At 37.4% G+C, this 19711-nt stretch overlaps 1 protein-coding gene across 1 annotated transcript; it reads right to left on the bottom strand.

Annotated features, from left to right (window-relative positions):
* Positions 1-3120: 3120 nt before the first annotated feature.
* LOC144974244 (uncharacterized) lies at positions 3121-17072 on the bottom strand. The gene is made up of 9 exons (XM_078917163.1): positions 16563-17072; positions 15074-15134; positions 13308-13382; positions 10952-11031; positions 10403-10412; positions 8370-8480; positions 6075-6221; positions 4149-4230; positions 3121-3555 (listed from the first exon to the last, which is right to left on the bottom strand). Exons 2-9 carry the CDS (start codon positions 15083-15085, stop codon positions 3509-3511), a joined length of 564 nt encoding a protein of 187 aa, XP_078773289.1. The 5' UTR covers positions 15086-15134; positions 16563-17072; the 3' UTR covers positions 3121-3508.
* Between the last annotated feature and the right edge of the window lie 2639 nt (positions 17073-19711).

A 19711-nucleotide genomic window follows, 5' to 3' on the forward strand; every position in this document is an offset into this window, starting at 1 on the left:
AATCAGCCCCAAAACGCCCCTTTCCCTTGCCTATGACCCACATTTCCCTTTGGGACGGGAAAATTTGTCCCCCTTTTACACTGAAATCCCCTGGTTTGTCTTAGGGCCCTTTTTCCGTTCCTTAAAAAATAAAAATAAATCCCTGTATATGAAAAGTCTATTATTGAAGCTTTGATTTTATTTAAAAAATTTAAACAACTCCCCCAGCCGGAAATATAAAATTAAATGATGGCTAAAAACAAAAAAAAAGGAATTTAGGAGTCTTTTCTTTTCCATCTTAGCAAATTTCATTCAAAAGAAAACTTTAAAACTTTTTTAAAGGGTGGGTATACATAAAAACCCATTAAAGGGCCAATTTTCCCACTTCCCCATCTAAACCCAAACATGCCCCACTTCCCATCCAACGCCAAATTTCGGGCCTTTCCCCCCTTTTCAACCCCAACTTTTTCGCCACTTCACCATTCACCCCAATTTTTCTGCCCTTCCCCTTTCATCACCAAATTTCCCCACTTCCCATTCAAAACCCATTTTTCCCACTTACCTTAAAAAACACCAAGTTTGCCACTTCCCACTAAACGAAAATTTCTGCAATTTCCCCCCTCTAACCCCACTTTTTGCCACTTCCCCAATTAAACCCCCCTTTTCCCATTCCCCAAATCTAAAACCACTTTTCTCCCTTTTTCCACCCCCCAAAAAAAAAATTTTCCCAAAAAACTTAAACCATCTCAAACCCACATTTCTGCCACTTCCCCCCCTTCAACCCCACATTTTGGCCAAACTTCCCCTTTAAAACCACCCCTTTCCCCCTTCAAATTCTAATCAAAAATGTACAAAACCCAAATTTTTTTCATGTCACTAAAAAAGTTTGGGCGAGTTTCATTAAAGTAAGGTGGGGGGGTTGGGCCCCCCTTTCCCCCCGAAATTTCCCATTCCCTTTTTCCCCACTTTTTCCCCCACTTCCTTTCACGACGGGTAATAATACCCGGGGTTGCCCAAACCCGGTAAACGAAATTCAGGGTTTTTAAAAAACCCGGCCCAAAAAATTGAAAACAAATTTATTGAAAGTGTTTTTTTTTTTTAAAAAAAAAAAGACCCCAGACGACCCCCCCCCCCCCGCAAATACAAAAAAAAAACAAAATTAGAAAAAAAGTTGAAAAGTTTCAAAAATAATAAAAAATGTGAAATTGAATGTAAGTTTTAATTCAATATGAAAACATATAAAAGATTTTTGGGCCCCCCTTTTAAAACATCAAAACAAAAGGATGAAAAATACAGACGAATGAAATTGGGTTTTGGCGTTTTTAACAAAAAGTTAAAAAAATTTTTCCCCTTTGTTATTAAAATTCTCCGAGTTCTCACCCCCTTTTCATGCCCCAGTACGCTTCTAGCACCCCCATTTACGCCCCGAAATCGTTCAAGATCCCCCATTTCCCCCCCCAGTTTGGGCTTCGGAAACCACAATTTACAGCCCCGGGATGCTTTAAGCATCACCATTTACATGACCCAGTATCGCTTCAAGCATCACCATTTACATAACCAGTATCGCTTCGAGTACCACCATTTACATGACCCAGTATCGCTTCGAGCACCACCATTTACATGACCCAGTATCGCTTCAAGCACCACTATTTACATGGCCCAGTATCGCTTCGAGCACCACAATTTACATGACCCAGTATCGCTTCGAGCATCATCATTTACATGACCCAGTATCGCTTCAAGCATCACCATTTACATGACCCGGTATCGCTTCAAGCATCACCATTTACATGACCCGGTATCGCTTCAAGCCCACCATTTACATGACCCAGTAATCGCTTCAAGCACCACCATTTACATGACCCGGTATCGCTTCAAGCACCACCATTTACATGACCCAGTATCGCTCAAGCACCACCATTTACATGACCCAGTATCGCTTCAAGCATCACCATTTACATGACCCAGCATCGCTTTGAGCATCGCCATTTACATGACCCGGTATCGCTTCAAGCACCACCATTTACATGACCCAGTATCGCTTCAAGCACCACCTTTTACATGACCCGGTATCGCTTCAAGCACCACCATTTACATGACCCAGTATCGCTTCAAGCACCACCATTTACATGACCCAGTATCGCTTCAAGCACCACAATTTACATGACCCAGGATCGCTTCTAGCATCACCATTTACATGACCCAGTATCTCTTCAAGCACCACCATTTACATGACACAGTATCGCTTCTAGCATCCCCATTTACATGACCCAGTATCGCTTCTAGCGCCACCATTTACATGACCCAGTATCGCTTCTAGCATCCCCATTTACATGACCCAGTATCGATTTTAGCATCACCATTTACATAACCCAGTATCGCTTCAAGCATCACCATTTATATGACCCAGTATCGCTTCGAGCACCACCATTTACATGACCCAGTATCGCTTCGAGCATCACCATTTACATGACCCAGTATCGCTTCGAGCACCACAATTTACATGACCCATTATCGCTTTAAGCATCACCATTTACATGACCCAGTATCGCTTCAAGCATCACCATTTACATAACCCAGTATCGCTTCGAGTACCACCATTTACATGACCCAGTATCGCTTCGAGCACCACCATTTACATGACCCAGTATCGCTTCAAGCACCACCATTTACATGACCCAGTATCGCTTCGAGCACCACAATTTACATGTCCTTGTATCGCTTTGAGCACCACCATTTACATGACCCAGTATCGCTTCAAGCATCACCATTTACATGACCCAGTATCGCTTCAAGCATCACCATTTACATGACCCGGTATCGCTTCAAGCACCACCATTTACATGACCCAGTATCGCTTCAAGCATCACCATTTACATGACCCAGCATCGCTTTGAGCATCGCCATTTACATGACCCGTATCGCTTCAAGCACCACCATTTACATAACCCAGTATCGCTTCAAGCACCACATTTACATGACCCGGTATCGCTTCAGCACCACCATTTACATGACCCAGTATCGCTTCAAGCATCACCATTTACATGACCCGGTATCGCTTCAAGCATCACCATTTACATGACCCAGTATCGCTTCAAGCACCACCATTTACATGACCCAGTATCGTGTAATACCTGGACGATGACAATGTAGATCGGCACCAGATGAGATGTTGGTCTTCTGGCACTTAATTTCCCAGTTTCTCTGTCTATTGAAATCGAAAGATGCTCTGAACCTTTTGAAATCGAATCTTGTGTTAAAAATGAAAATGACAACATAATATCTACATGTGTGTCCAATTTGCCTTTACTGTAAACAATAAAGTAGTTTTTGAGTACCATCAGGCCTTTAGTACCGGAGTGGGATTGTCTGAAATGCACGATTGATGATCGCTGACCAAGGCCCCAAAACCGGGATCAACTCATCCAAGCTTTGGTGGAAGAGTGGAATGACAAATTCGGAATCTCATAATTTAGAGCTTAAGGACCAGATGTCCATAACGAGGGCGAATCAAAGGAGCCCAAAAACGTTAATTACGAGAAGACGGTCTGTGACTTTTACTTTCTGGGCCAAATTCTGTTAATTACAACAACAAACCCATAAATAGCTTCAAATAATTGGGTTTTTTTTTCGTAAAGTATTTTAAGAAATGGTTTATGTTCTAAATCATAAATTGAAAACCACTTTCTAAAAATAAACGATTAAATCACAAATCGATAAATAGCCCGTGCGTTATAATTGGCGGCTGGTGTATTATATAATATTATATTATATATTATATCATATCATATTATATTATATTATATTATATTATATTATATTATATTATATTATATTATATTATATTATATTATATTATATTATATTATATTATATTATATTATATTATATTATATTATATTATATTATATTATATTATATTATATTATATTATATTATTTTATATTATATTATATTATATTATATCATATTATATTTATTATATTATATTATATTATATTATATTATATTATATTATATTATATTATATTATATTATATTATATTATATTATATTATATTATATTATATTATATTATATTACATTTATTATATTATATTGTATGGGTGAATTTCTTTATACGAGTCAAACCTCACCATAGATTTATTACATCAAAAACAAGATCAAACCTTTAATGACGCTGTACGAGAGTCTCCTTCTCCTACGACCTTTTGCATAGATGCTATTTCCATTTTCTCCTGTCAAATTCCCCTTAAAAAATCAAAACAAACGTGTTAGAAAACAAACAAAAACATGAATTTTAATACAACACAATTCACTTAATGTGCGCAAAGGACGTTACCAGGGAGTCCAAGGCAACAGCAACAGTGAACATGCAGAACGAGACGTCTTGTAATCCTCTAATACAATTTTCCACGACAGATACTACGCTATTCCCAGCATCACCTGTTATGCGTCATGAAAATGTGGGTAAAGAGCCTTTCCCAAGGACCCAATTTTACGCTGATCAAAACCACAAACCTACAGGTCCGCAGGTGGGCTTCATACCACTAGACTGTAAAGTCACAAGTAACAATAACAAAAACTTGATGAGCTAAAGAGGATAAACAAAATCATAACCGTTACACAGTCTTGTTAAAGTTACAGAAGAATAACAAAATCATAACAATTACAAAATCTTGTTAAGGTGCAGAAGAATCACAAAATCATAACCGTTACACAGTCTTGTTAAAGTTACAGAAGAATAACAAAATCATAACAGTTACAAAATCTAGTTAAAGTGCAGAAGAATCACAAATTATAACCGTTACACAGTCTTGTTAAAGTTACAGAAGAATAACAAAACCATAACGTTATAAAATCTTGTTAAAGTGCAGAAGAATAACAATATAGCATAACAGTTACAAAATCTTGTTAAAGTGCAGAAGAATACCAAAATCATAACAGTTACAAAATTATGTTAAAGTGCAGAAGAATAACAAAATCATAACAGTTACAAAATCTTGTTAAAGTGCAGAAGAATAACAAAATCATAACAGTTACAAAATTATGTTAAAGTGCAGAAGAATAACAAAATCATAACAATTACAAAATCTTGTTAAAGTGCAGAAGAATAACAAAATCATAACAGTTACAAAATCTTGTTAAAGTGCAGAAGAAAAACAAAATTATAACAGTTGCACAAGCTTGTTAAAGTGCAGAAGAATAACAAAATCATAACCGTTACAAAACTTTGTTAAAGTGCAGAAGAAAAACAACAACAAAAAAGGATTAGTGACAAAATGTTGGTGATGTGGAGAGATATAACAAAAACGTAACAATAGCAAAACCGTGTTGAGATCAATCGGAATAACGGGCACGTACCAGTCAACAACAAAGTCTTGGAGATAAAGATAAAGGGAGGAAATCTGAATCATGAATGAACAACACTCATGAGTCAGATTTACTCCCTTTATGTTTATCTCCATTTTGTTGACTCATTTGGTCACCTCTAGTTTTTAGTTTTAACCCAAAGTCTTGTCGTGTAGAAGAATAACAAAAACGTAACAGTGACAATATCTTGGTAAAGCATTTCAGCTTTGAGCTTGGGTTTTTATATAGCGCAATATTCACTAAACGTGCTCAAGGCGCTTTACAAAGGGTCCCTAGCCAACAGCAACATGTAACACGTAGAATGAGACATGACGCATGTTAGGCGATATTACTTGTTTTTTTCGACAGAGACAACACTGTTAACGGCCAGGTAATCATTTTACACCTGACGAGTACGATGAGAGAATGTCAGTAAAGAGCCTTTTCCAAGGACCCAACTATGCGCCGAGCAAAGCTCGAACCCAGGACCTTCCGATCCGAAAGCGAGTGTCATACCACTAGACCACATAGCCGCACAAAAAAGGAGAGAGAGAGAGAGAGAGAGAGAGAGAGAGAGAGAGAGAGAGAGAGAGAACGAGAGAGAGAGAGAGAGAGAAAGAGAGGTGGATTGCCCTGACCTATTGTTCCACAGCAATTCAATCTCCAGTACAAAACCCCATTGAATGAAGCCTTTTTAAATCTCCAGCAACCTATCAGACCGTATTTGTTTACATTTTACATACCACGTGATCCATTGTGAAGTTATAGCCTGTAGCATAGCACTGAGGTATACTCAAGCAAGTTTTGTTCAAGAAGAATTGAGGTGCTGGACCTGACCTACATTGGATTTCAATTCGAAGACATTGAGTCTTCTGGCCGCCGGACCATGTCTGAAAATAATGAACATGTTTATTCCATACTTGTTTCATTACGGCTTCCTTTAACTTGGTTGGGTTAGTGCTTTGCTTGCCTCTCAAGTCAATGAACTGGTATATTGTGTTCCAAGTGCAGAGAATTTCCTTTACTTGTTTTGGTCCTTTTACCAACAAACAGTGATTGGACAGTTGGGCATTTTAGATCTGGGAGGGGGGGGGGGGGGGGGGGGGAGGGGAGTAATTTGTGATTTACTTCCGTCCTGATGAAGATTTGGCAGGTAATGGATGCCATTGTCCGTTTGAATCCAAATAAACGGATAAACTTCAGCCAGAGGGCCATCTGGATCTAAAATACTGCTTTCTATTATTTGGAGGCCAGACCGTAGTGCATATATATATATATATATATATATATATTATATATATATATATATATATATTATATATATATATATATATTATATATATATATATGTTGGACTGACTCCAACATTGTGGTAAATATTAAAATAATAATTCGCTCCATTGCTACATGTCGAGCACTATTCGTACCATATTTGTATCCAACACGATTCAATTTATTATATATATATATATATATATATATATATATATATATATATATATATATACTTATATATATATATATACTTATATATATATATATATATATATATACATTATATATCAATTATCTGAATTAATTATGATTAAGTAATGCTATATCATATTCGTATATTCGTAAGAAGAAGAAGAAGAAGAAGAAGAAGAAGAAGAAGAAGAAGAAGAAGAAGAAGAAGAAGAAGAAGAAGAAGAAGAAGAAGAAGAAGAGAAGAAGAAGAAGAAGAAGAAGAAGAAGAAGAAGAAGAAGAAGAGAAGAAGAAGAAGAAGAAGAGAGAAGAAGAAGAAGAAGAAGAAGAAGAAGAAGAAGAAGAAGAAGAAGAAGAAGAAGAAGAAGAAGAAGAAGAAGAAGAAGAAGAAGAAGAAGAAGAAGAAGAAGAAGAAGAAGAAGAAGAAGAAGAAGAAGAAGAAGAAGAGAAGAAGAAGAAGAAGAAGAAGAAGAAGAAGAAGAAGAAGAAGAAGAAGAAGAAGAAGAAGAAGAAGAAGAAGAAGAAGAAGAAGAAGAAGAAGAAGAAGAAGAAGAAGAAGAAGAAGAAGAAGAAGAAGAAGAAGAAGAAGATGTTCGACATCATAAGACAAGCACAGGGTGTCCATAAAATCTTTTCCCTGATTTCAAAGACTTATTTTTTCTAAAACCCATTATTGATATTTGCATCTGGTTCTATACACATTTATGCTCATCATCCACCCAGATGACGTCATCAAGTTTGAAAGACAAACGTGAACAAAAGACCTCATTTTTCTCTCCTCCTATTTCGGAATTAAACAGTGTGACAAAAATCTCTTTGTGTCATGTGTTTGCACGAAACAAAATGGCCCTAAAGTAGCTCTACAACGTTTTATAGCCCATTGTGGCAGTCCATTACAGGACATGAAAACGATTTTTAAAACAAACAAAAACAGTTTTTCTACATTTGCTGACACACACACAATGTCAGAGATTGACCATCGACCATGACGTGTTGATGAAACTATTCAGGACGTGACACATACTTTCCAGCCTAAACTCTCGCCAGTCTACAGAAAGCATTGACAGCACTCGGCACTCCAAAGAGCATTATTCACACGAGTTTGTGAAAATAATTTACTCTTATCCTTATATATTGCAAGTCGTCCAAGCACCGTGCCAAAAGGCCGCTTGCTCAGAAAAAACGTTTGAACATCAGATGTGAGACAGACACCCTGTATATTATAGGTTTAAAGTTAGTTAGAATTTAGAAGAAGAATGAGAAGAAAGAGGACGGTAGGAGGAGGAGGAGGATGGGAGGAAGAGGGAAAGAGGAGGAGGATGAAAAGGAGGAGGAGGATGAAAAGGAGGAGGAGGATGAAAAGGAGGAGGAGGAGGATGAAAAGGAGGAGGAGGAGGGAAAGGAGGAGGAGGAGGAGGAGGAGGAAAAGGAGAAGGAGGAGAGGAAAAGGAGGAGGAGGAAAAGGAGGAGGAGGAGAAAAATGAACCAAAATTGTGGACTGAGTTTGCTGACTATCTGCCCCTGGATACATTGACCAGATGAAGACGATCTTCACCAAACGTTCGCCTCTTACCTTCTTGAGAACAATCCACACGACTTTTGGATCATGCTCACAGTCCAGGTTTTTCCTTAAGTAAACCTTTCCAGTACGAATTTGTATTTCAAAGATGCCCGTTCCATTATTCTAAGCATGGAAAGACATAACATTAATATATAAAAAATAATAACATAATAATAATAATAATAATAATAATAATAATAATAATAATAATAATAATAATAATAATAATAATAATAATAATAATAATAATAATAATAATAATAATAATAATAATAACAATAATAATAATAATAATAATAAATAATAATAATAATAATAATAATAATAATAATAATAATAATAATAATAATAATAATAATATAATAATAATAATAATAATAATAACAACATGACAATTCGGAGAGATGGTTTTCAAATCTTCAGGCGAGTTATCTGGCCAATATTGTGTAAATACGTGTTTTATTTTCAGACTACAGCCTAGTTGTGTATGCCGATTTATTCTACAATACTTTTACATATATCTGATTGGTTCACTTGTCTGATATTTACTGGAAAAGACAGCATATTGTGAAAACGACATGTGCTAAATTACAGGTCTGGTAACCCAAATTGTTAGTTTCATTGGAAATATTCTCAACCCAACACAAAATATTGTCCATAACGACTGTTATGGTGTATTAAAATTATTAAGTTATTGCCCTTTGCAATTGTATTGCCAATATTGTTTTTCCATGAATAATACACTGAATTACATTTTATTACTTCTAAACAATGTCACAATTGAATATAATTTAAGAATATCTTATATTCGTAATATTACTAAACTACACTAGTATATTTATGTTATATTACGTAACGTATATTCCTGTTTATGTATATTTTTATACTGCCATATTAAATATTACGAAGTCTGTGATATATGATTAAAAGAGCTTGCAATAATGTAAATTATTGACTGGCCACCAATGGGTGTCTTCCCTTGGGTTCAAATATAAACAAACAAAAACGAAAAAAGTGAGTGTCTTCCCTATCGGTCTTTGTATGCACTGCTTTTGGTTCAAAACAACAACAATGAAAAATCAATCCCCATAATTGGCTTCAACAGTTGTCACTTCCCTCGTATTGACATATAGTAACTTAGTAACTGATTCTAAACTATCGGAACAATGGCGGACGCACTTATGAAATACTTCTCCGACGAGCATAAAATTTATCCAGAGGAGAAAAACATCTCTAGGAGTAAAAATTGTGAATCGATATATCGAAAATCAATAATAATTTTCGATAAACATTCTTGCCCCACCCCCTGCCAAACCCCAACCCCTCTTTTCATGAAAAAGTTCTTCGTTTCTTCATTGTTTGTCACTTTTTACTGATTTTGTGATTTTTTGGATCCATCATTATAAAACGATAATAACAATAAATATAGATAGTATGCGCTTGGCTAAGAAGCTCATAACATTGCCATCAGGAAGTATAACGGACCAACACACAAAACTGTGTGTATCCATGAACGTTTATAGGTAGGTTAATACGGTTCAGTGAGCATTACTCATAAACGCGGATGGCAAAAAACAATAACAAAGACCTGACTGACGTCATCTTCGAACTATCTATAGAAATTATTCTCTGTGTGTCCAATATTGGCCTTACACGTGGCCATCCGGCAGCGCTGGTAAACTGCGAGCATGATATATATCGATATCGTTATGGGATTTTGAAATCAATATGATGCTATATTGTCATTCAAATCAATATATCGATATCTCGATACGATATGTCCACACTACTTGTAGGTGAAAATCAAAGACTTACCATTCCGGGTAAAAACTCCTGATGGTATTCAGCTCGTCGCCATCCGACCTACTTGTAGGTGAAAATCAAAGACTTACCATTCCGGGTAAAACTCCTGATGGTATTCAGCTCGCCGCCATCCGACCTACTTGTAGGTGAAAATCAAAGACTTACCATTCCGGGTAAAAACTCCTGATGGTATTCAGCTCGTCGCCATCCGACCTACTTGTAGGTGAAAATCAAAGACTTACCATTCCGGGTAAAAACTCCTGATGGTATTCAGCTAGTCGCCATCGACCTACTTGTAGGTGAAAATCAAAGACTTACCATTCCGAGTAAAAACTCCTGATGGTATTCAGCTCGCCGCCATCCGACCTACTTGTAGGTGGAAAGCAAAGACTTACCATTCCGGGTAAAAACTCCTGATGGTATTCAGCTCGCCGCCATCCGACCTACTTGTAGGTGAAAATCAAAGACTTACCATTCCGGGTAAAAACTCCTGATGGTATTCAGCTCGTCGCTATCCGATCTACTTGTAGGTGAAAATCAAAGACTTACCATTCCGGGTAAAAACTCCTGATGGTATTCAGCTCGCCGCCATCCGACCTACTTGTAGGTGAAAATCAAAGACTTACCATTCCTGGTAAAAACTCCTGATGGTATTCAGCTCGCCGCCATCCGACCTACTTGTAGGTGGAAATCAAAGACTTACCATTCCGGGTAAAAACTCCTGATGGTATTCAGCTCGTCGCCATCCGACCTACTTGTAGGTGGAAATCAAAGACTTACCATTCCGGGTAAAAAACTCCTGATGGTATTCAGCTCGCCGCGATCCAACCCTGTGCGTGTCAAAGTGGATGAGAACGTTTGCAAAAAAATACTGAAATGAAGAGAAGTGTGTAAAATATCGTTTCTGTGATATTTTATAAATTTTAAACTTGAGCTTTTTATATAGCGCAATATCCACTAAATGTGCTCAAAGCGCTTTAAAAGGTGTCCCTGACCAACAGCAACACATAACATGTAGAACGAAACATGAAGGCCACAATTTTTTTCCCTGACAGAGACAAGGCTGTCAACGGCCAGGTACTCATATTACACCGTAATACGTAACATAAAGAACGAGACATGACGCTTGTTAGGCGGTAATACAATTACACAGATAACGCTGTTAACGGCCAGGTACTCATTTTACACCTGAGTACGGTGAGAGAATGTGAGTAAAGAGCCTTTTCCAAGGACTCAACTATGCGCCGAGCGAGGCTCGAACCCAGGACCTTCCGATCCGAAAGCGATTGTCATACCACAAGATCACATAGTCGTTCAATGTGCAAATATGTGCAATTTCGTTCGGCAGTTTTAGCTTTTATATGCAACTTTCACCTAACATGATACAAAGATGCTTGAACCTGTGGAATGTAAAAAGTAGTAAACAAACAAACAAACAAACAAACAAACAAAAAAAAAACAAAAAGAATATATCAATTTCAAAAAATGGACAAAATACCAAACACAGACCGTTTCTAAACCGTTCTTCAGCCAAAAACCAAAAACAACGAAACAACAAATACATTACTTGCATTCTACCGTCGATGTGCTTTTTAAGGAATGTATGTTTTCATTGTTTTCTGTTATTGGCTGAAGAAGGCAATTGAGCCCGAAACGTTACGCGTTTGGTATTTTGTTCTTCTTGGAAACTGCTATTTTCGTTTTTGCTTATGACATTCACTTGAGTAAGGTTTGGATAAAATGTTATTATTGTTATTATTATCATTATTGTTATTATTATTATTATTATTATTATTATTATTATTATTATTATTATCATTATTGTTATTATTATTATTATTATTATTATTATTATTATTATTATTATTATTATTATTATTATTATTATTATTATTATTATTATTATTATTATTATTATTATTATTATTATTATTATTATTATTATTATTATTATTATTGTTATTATTATTATTGTTATTAGTATTATTATTATTATTATTATTATTATTATTATTATTATTATTATTATTATTATTATTATTATCATTATTATTATTATTATTATTATTATTGTTATTATTATCATTATTATAATTATTATTATTATTATTATTATTATTATTATTATTGTTATTATTATTATCATTATTATTATTATTGTTCTTATTATTAACATTACTATTATCACCATTAAAAGAGCATTTACATAAAGCTATTTCCACTAAACAAGCCCAAAGCGCTATACAAGAGGTCAATAGCCGACAGAACCGTTTTTTTTTTTCGGGCAGAAACAACGCTGTTTACGGTCAGGTACTCGTATTTACAACTGAGTACGGGGAAAGAATGTCATTAGAGTTTGGACTCGAATCCAGGATTTTCTGGTCCAACCCTGTAGGTGTGTCATTTATGTACACGTTCCCAGGTTTCAAGTTCTATGTGAGTCATTTGAATAAAGTGTGGTCTTGTGGTATGACACTCTCTTTCAGATCCAAAGGTCCTGGGTTCGAACGTCGCTCGGCGCATAGATGAGTCCTTGGACAAGACTCTTTACTCACATTCTCTCACCGTACTCAGGTGTAAAATGAGTACCTGGCCGTTAACAGCGTTATCTGTGTAATTGTATTACCGCCTAACAAGCGTCATGTCTCGTTCTTTATGTTACGTATTACGGTCACGGACCTTTTGTAAAGCGCTTTGAGCACGTTTAGTGGATATTGCTCTATAGATAGTATGCAGTTGACGTCACTCGGGTCTTTGTTCTTGCTTTTTGACATCCGCGTTTATGAGTACTTCTCACTAAACTGTATTAACGAGACTATAGACGTTCAAGATTACATATAGTTTTGTGTGTTGGTCCGTTATACTTCCGGATGGCAATGTTATGAGCTTTTTTTGCCAAGCGCACACTATCTATAGATAGTATGCGCTTGGCTAAGAAGCTCATAACATTGCCATCCGGAAGTATACCAGACCAACACACAAAACTGTGTGTATCCATGAACATTTATAGTCGGGTTAATACAGTTCAGTGAGCATTACTCATAAACGCGGATGGCAAAAAACAATAACAAAGACCCGATTGACGTCATCTTCGAACTATCTATAGAAAAGCTCAACTTTTTTTTTTCTTTTTAAATGTGTGTTTACGTCCGGTAAATAAAGGTTTTTCTTGTCCACCAAATCGTCACGGTACACGCTGACTGTCACCCTGGACGACGATCGCTGGGGGAAAATAGAGAAATAGGTCATGGGATGATACGCATTATCTGGACTATGTTATGCGCCCAGAGCCCTCCTGATGAAGGGATGTTTGGCCCACTATAAATCTATACCATCATTATTATTTCTATTTCCCCCAGCGAAACAAAAGAAAGTGCATGAAGTGTGGCCTGAAACCCGACCTGAGGGCAACGCTTTGACCACTCAACCACATCGCCCAAGTCTATATATTACACATACTACTACAAAGTCTTTACAAACAAACAGTCGTGGAACGATAGTTTCTTTGCTGTCGTTTCTTCTGTAGCGTTGTTTTGTTTGACAGGATGGAGTTGCTAACACCACGGCCAACCCCCAGACTTGGAGGGCCAGGGTTTAATTCAGAGGTTCCCTCCTAAATTGGTTGCCATGCTTTCCCAAGCCCTTGAGTCCAATCCACCCATTGGTTTCGTTCGGGTTTGCTCCGTAGCCTTACTCCCCCCCCCCCACCCGCGAGATCGCTGGGGGAAATAGAAATAATTATAATGGTATAGATTTATAGTGCCCCAAACATCCCTTCATCAGGAGGGCTCTGGGCACATAACATAGGTTAAGCCCTCAGTACACGAACAATGTTAATTATACACATAATCAAAAGAAAGCCTATCGGAATAAGAATGTCTTCAATCGACGCTTGAATTCCTCTAGTGAAGACGAAGAACGTATCTAGGCTCAAATAGGTTATCACGTGACACATTATCAGTTAAAAAACAAACTTGAGATTTCATACAGGGCAATTTTCCACTACACATGCTCAATGGGTTTTCTAGCCAACAGCAACAATTAACATGTAGGACGAGACATGACGCCCGTTAGGCGATATTGCAATATTTCCAGCAGAGACAAAGCTACGACCATGTACTCATTTTACTCCTAAGTATGATGAGAGAATGTGAGTAAAGGGCCTTTTCCAAGGGCTCAATTATGCGTCACTCATAGCAGGACTCGAACCCAGGACCTTCCAATCCAAGGCGAGTGTCCTAGCACTACACCATAGAGGAAAAGGTGGGTATGAAACAGTGGCAGACAAAGTAATGAGAAAATTAAATGAAAGAATATGAGAGAATGTGAGCCTTTTCCAAGGACTCAACTATGCGCCGAGCTAGGCTCGAACCCAAAACCTTCCGATCCGAAAGCGAGTTTCAAAGCACAAGCCTACATACCCTCAAATCTCCTTACTAGCGTCATGTCTCGTCCCATATGTTAACTGTTCCTGTTGTTTTGGGATCTCTTGAAAATGGCTTTGAGCACATTGACTGGATTTTGCACAATATAAAACAACCCAAGTACAGTAGTCGCTGGTTATATCACACTCTGCACGCTGGCACATTGGAACTGGGGGACAGAATTTTCTCTATAGAGGGAACAAAATTGACGTCACTCAGCTCTTTGTTATTGTTTTTAGCCAACCATTTTTATGAGCAGTTCTCACTAAATTGTACACTCTATAAACGTTTAAGGTTATCCATAGTTTTGTGTGCTGGCGGATGTTGTGATTGTTGTAAAACACGCATAGCATCGATAATAAGTCGTTACCTCCAATGAGCATCAAATTTCGGATTATAGCACGCTCTCTCCAGAAGCCAAAAAGCGTGCTATAATCCGAGTACTGTAATTATGATGAAATCAAACAACGTCTAAGTGATTTTACTCACCTGAAGCTCCATATCGACACATTCAATTTCAACTTCAAAATCTGTTTTTCACATCCGATTGCTGGGAAGGAAAAAGTCAATTGATGAATGTTTTCACTCGATGGTGTGATACGAATGGACTAAATAGCAATGTGAAATTGAATGTAAGCTTCAATTTAATACACGAAAATAGATAAGATGAACGTTTCGTCTTTCAAAAAAAACCCCAAGATGAATGAAACACTACAGACGAATGAGATACAGTGGTAGTGGCGTTGTTGATATTTATCTTGCCCGAGGAAAACAAATGAAAGTGCTTGAAGTAGGGCCTGAAACCCGACCGGAGGGCAACGCTTTGACCACTCAACAACCTCGCCCAAGTCTATATATAGATACTACAACGTCTTTACAACCTAACAGTCGTGGAACGATAGTTTCTTTGCTGTCGTTTCTTCTGTAGCGTTGTTTTGTTTGACAGGATGGAGTTGCTAACACCACGCCCAACCCCCAGACTTGGAGGGCCAGGGTTTAATTCAGAGGTTCACTCCTAAATTGGTTGCTAGCTTTCCCAAGCTCTTGAGTCCAATCCACCCATTGGTTTCGTTCAGGTTTGCTCCGTAGCCTTACCTCCCTTCCCCCCGCCGACCCCCCCCCCCCCCCCCCCCCCCCCCCACGATGGTCCCCAAGATAGCAGGGGTCAAGGGTTAGTTTGATGAGGCGTCCTTCAAAAGGTTAAATGGACAATTTCGAGAGTTAAGCAGCATCCATCTGCTTGATGGAATGACAGTACACAATAGGGAATGAGATTAGCGGAAGAGTAGCGTCCCTTGATTGGACGTCACCGGTGGAGAAGTTATTTGTGAACAAACCAACTACAAGCCAACCGCTCCAAATACAAAATTTATTATTCATATTTCTGTACAAAAAATGCATAACGTTGATTATGATGTGCATTTTTGTACAGATATATGAATAATAAATTTTGTATTTAGAGCGCTTGGCTTGTAGTTGGTTTGTTTACAAATAACTTCTCCGCCGGTGACGTCCAATCAAGGGACGCTACTCTTCCGCTAATCCCATTCCCTATAGTTTATTGAATGATGAATACATTGGCAAAACGTGCCGTGCTATGAAAGAAAAGCACTGACTTAATATTTTGGCCAGAAAACCCGTCCTTCAAGTGGATTAAAATGATCATCATCTTGGAAAAAAAAATCAACGTTCAAACCTGGGACTACGCGATCATTGATGGGTTCACTGTGAGTGAGGCGGGAGGAGGAGGGGGGAGGGAGAGGGAGGGTCAGAGAAGAAAATCACAATTAATCCCGGATCGATCCACGTCCCCTTGCGTGTCAAAGAGATTGCTCTACCAACGGAGCTACCGAGACCCCCAAAATGTAAAATGGCGATATGTTAGTGTATGGGCGAGTAGTAGGGGTAGAAATGGACGATGTTTCCAAAATGGCTCCTTTACAGTCAAACCACTGTGTCTAGATGTGTTACAACTCACCATTCCGTAGGTTCCTGTGACCAGGATGAGATGCCAGAGCGGCCCCACGTGATTGACCATGAATCTCTGGTCTTTGACGGGAATCGTCGGGTCATTCGTGGTGAAACTCTTCACGGAGTATTGGGAGAAGTCATCCGGGGACTTGGATTCAAGGGTCATCACGATATCATCTAGTAGAGAAGAAAAGTCGTCACGTCACATCCTCTAATTTTCCGGTTCCAAAGTCATTGGAAGTGTGTATGTTACTAGCCCCGCGGAGGACTAATAATAAATAAGTTACTCATTGAATCATAAGGTAGCATAACTCTTTTTGGTAGCAGGATGTATAGGAAGATTCTAATGATTACGGGACGTAAAATAGCGAGGATGGATGATCTTTAATGACGACCATGCAGCATATTATTTACACTTGAAAATAAAAGATAAAAGCAGACCAAATGATTAGAATGCTATCAATCACGATTTGTCGGTAATTTGCAATAAAGATAGAAGTAGAGGGTAGCCAAAAAGTAATGGGAATATGCTTATTACTTTAAAACAAATTAAATCAATACCTTGCATTATAGCTCAGATTGAAGCTTGGCAATAGCCGAGTAGAGTGTTACTTTTCAACAGTCTCCGCCTCTCTCGATAGCCGTAGTCCACCTTTTTGTAAGGCTATTTATTCCGTCCTCGTAAAACTGAATTGACTTAACTTTCAGCCATTTTTTCAATACTGTTTTGTCTTCTGCATTATTTTCAAAGCGATGTCCTCTCATTGCCTCCTTCAGTGAACCAAACAGATGGAAGCCTGAAAGTGTCAAGTCTGGTAAACACGGAAGGTGAGACAGCGTTGTCCATCGATCATCTCCCTTTTCCTGACACACGTGTGAGTGGAAGGACATTTTTATAAAGAAACAGTACTCGTTCCAACTCCAAATCCGGTCTAACTCGACAAATTCTTGCGTTCAGTCGCTTCAGTGTCTATTTGTACCTGCTATCCCATCAAGAGAATTTCTTCTATCAGATCTGATCAATTTTTCTGTATTTATTTGACTCACTGAGCTGACACTGCTTGGACAGCGACCATCATGAAATTTGTCAGATAAAGACATGGTCGAGGGGGTTTCAGCTTAGGTGTTGGATTGCATGCATCTCATTTTTTTCTAAACGACGAGATACACGTTCTACTTACCTAAAACCACTGCCTCCACAAAATGCCTTTCCCAAGGAGTTAAAAAATATTTCTAGAGGTTTCTTCTTCGAAAACAAGAACTTCAATGACAGATTCCTGTGGCAGATGGACATTCGTGGGCGCTGCCATTTTCAACTGTCATAACTTTGTCAAAATTTGACAGATTTTTTTTCTACTTTTGGTTTAAAGAATACACGTTTCAGTTCAACTGAGCCAATTATGACGTCACATGAAAAAGAAATGAACCCAGTAGGACATTTGCCTTATTACTTTTTGACTCACTCTTGTACCTCATAGTTTTGTTCTCATTCTCTGCTCTTACAGGCAATTACAAAAATGAGTAAATTCGTAATAATTTTATTCACATAATCTGGTCGTACATTCAAGCTAGAAAAAAGATAAAAGTACTAAATATTATTGCTCCAACAATCTGATCTTACAGGCAATTTGCAATAACGATTAAAGTACTAAATAATAATGTTGTTCACAGAATCTGATCTTACAGGCAATTTGCAATAACGATTAAAGTACTAAATAATAATGTTGTTCACAGAATCTATGTAGTCTTACTGTCCGTGTATTCCTCCGTCAAAGTTCGACGTGGCCATTCCTGACATTCCAAGGACACTGGAGATGACACACAACAAAATACCGTCTTAACCAATTTATCAACGTATTTGTATGATTGTTTATCCCTATATATTTGAGGCTTTTGGGTCTTGTTGAATGGCCCTCACCTTCTGATCCGTATGTTCCAGGTTCGAGTCTCGCTCTGATCTTATCACCTTACCTTTAGCTGGTTTCCTACCTTAAACGATTTGGCCAGAAAACTCGACCCTCAAAATATCGATCAATTTAAATAAGCCTCAAAAAATGTCATGACTCGTTCTACGTGTGAGGCATCCTTATTGAGTTGAGATCCCATTAAAAGCGTTTTGAGCACAATTCAGAGAGTAGTGCCCTATATAAAAGCTCCAAAAAAATATAACAACATTGCTAAAATTCAATCAAATCAATTTATGCTATGATATATATATATTATATATATATATTATATATATATATATATATATATATATATATATATATATATATATTTATTATTTTGTCAATTATTTTGTATAAAAGGAACTGAGTTGACGTCGCTGATATGTGAAAAAGTTTTCACCAAGCTGTTGGTTGCTGGGCGGACGTGACATCAGACTATTGAATCCTTATGACATAGATAGAAAAGTGCTACATCTGCCGAACCCTTAAAAAAATCCATGTTTTAAAAAAACAATTGGCCAGAAACTCGTCCTTCAAATATCGATCGATTAAAATAGCCCTCATCTTGCCAATATTTCTCAAATCTGGGACTTCTAGATGAGGTTTATTTTAATCGATCACTATTTGAAAGAAGACTTTTCTGTCCATTTTATTTTGTTTAAGAGTTCTACAAACAAACGTTGATATCGAATGTGTTACCAGTTAATTTATCATTATTACCTTTAACGGAACCCAGGATGACCAGAAATATGATCTCGTTCTGAAAATAGCTGACCATTGGGACTGCCTTTTCATAGAATCTAGGACTAATGGATATAAACATGTAAGAGTAAAAACATTGTATTGAAGTCACCAACTAATGGTGATGAACGGTGATGGTGATGATGATGATGATGATGATGATGATGATGATGATGATGATGATGATGATGATGATGGTGGTGATGATCATGATGATGATGATGATGATGATGATGATGATGATGATGATGATGATGATGATGATGATGATGTTATGGTATGTAAACCCCTCGATTTACATGTCAAATTAAGAAACTAATGAGCAGGCACCGGTGTAAGATAAAGATGTGAACAGGTGTGAATGAAAGGTGCCGGTCAGACAAAGCAAAAAAGAAAAATACAAATAAAAAAGACATTCCCCAAAAAATCAGTCGACCTCGACTGGGGATCGAACCTGAGACCTTCT

The sequence above is a fragment of the Berghia stephanieae genome, chromosome 5 (genome assembly GCF_034508935.2).
Source record: "Berghia stephanieae isolate SIO BIC M18660-M18661 chromosome 5, UCSD_Bste_1.3, whole genome shotgun sequence".
Lineage (NCBI taxonomy): Eukaryota > Metazoa > Mollusca > Gastropoda > Nudibranchia > Aeolidiidae > Berghia > Berghia stephanieae.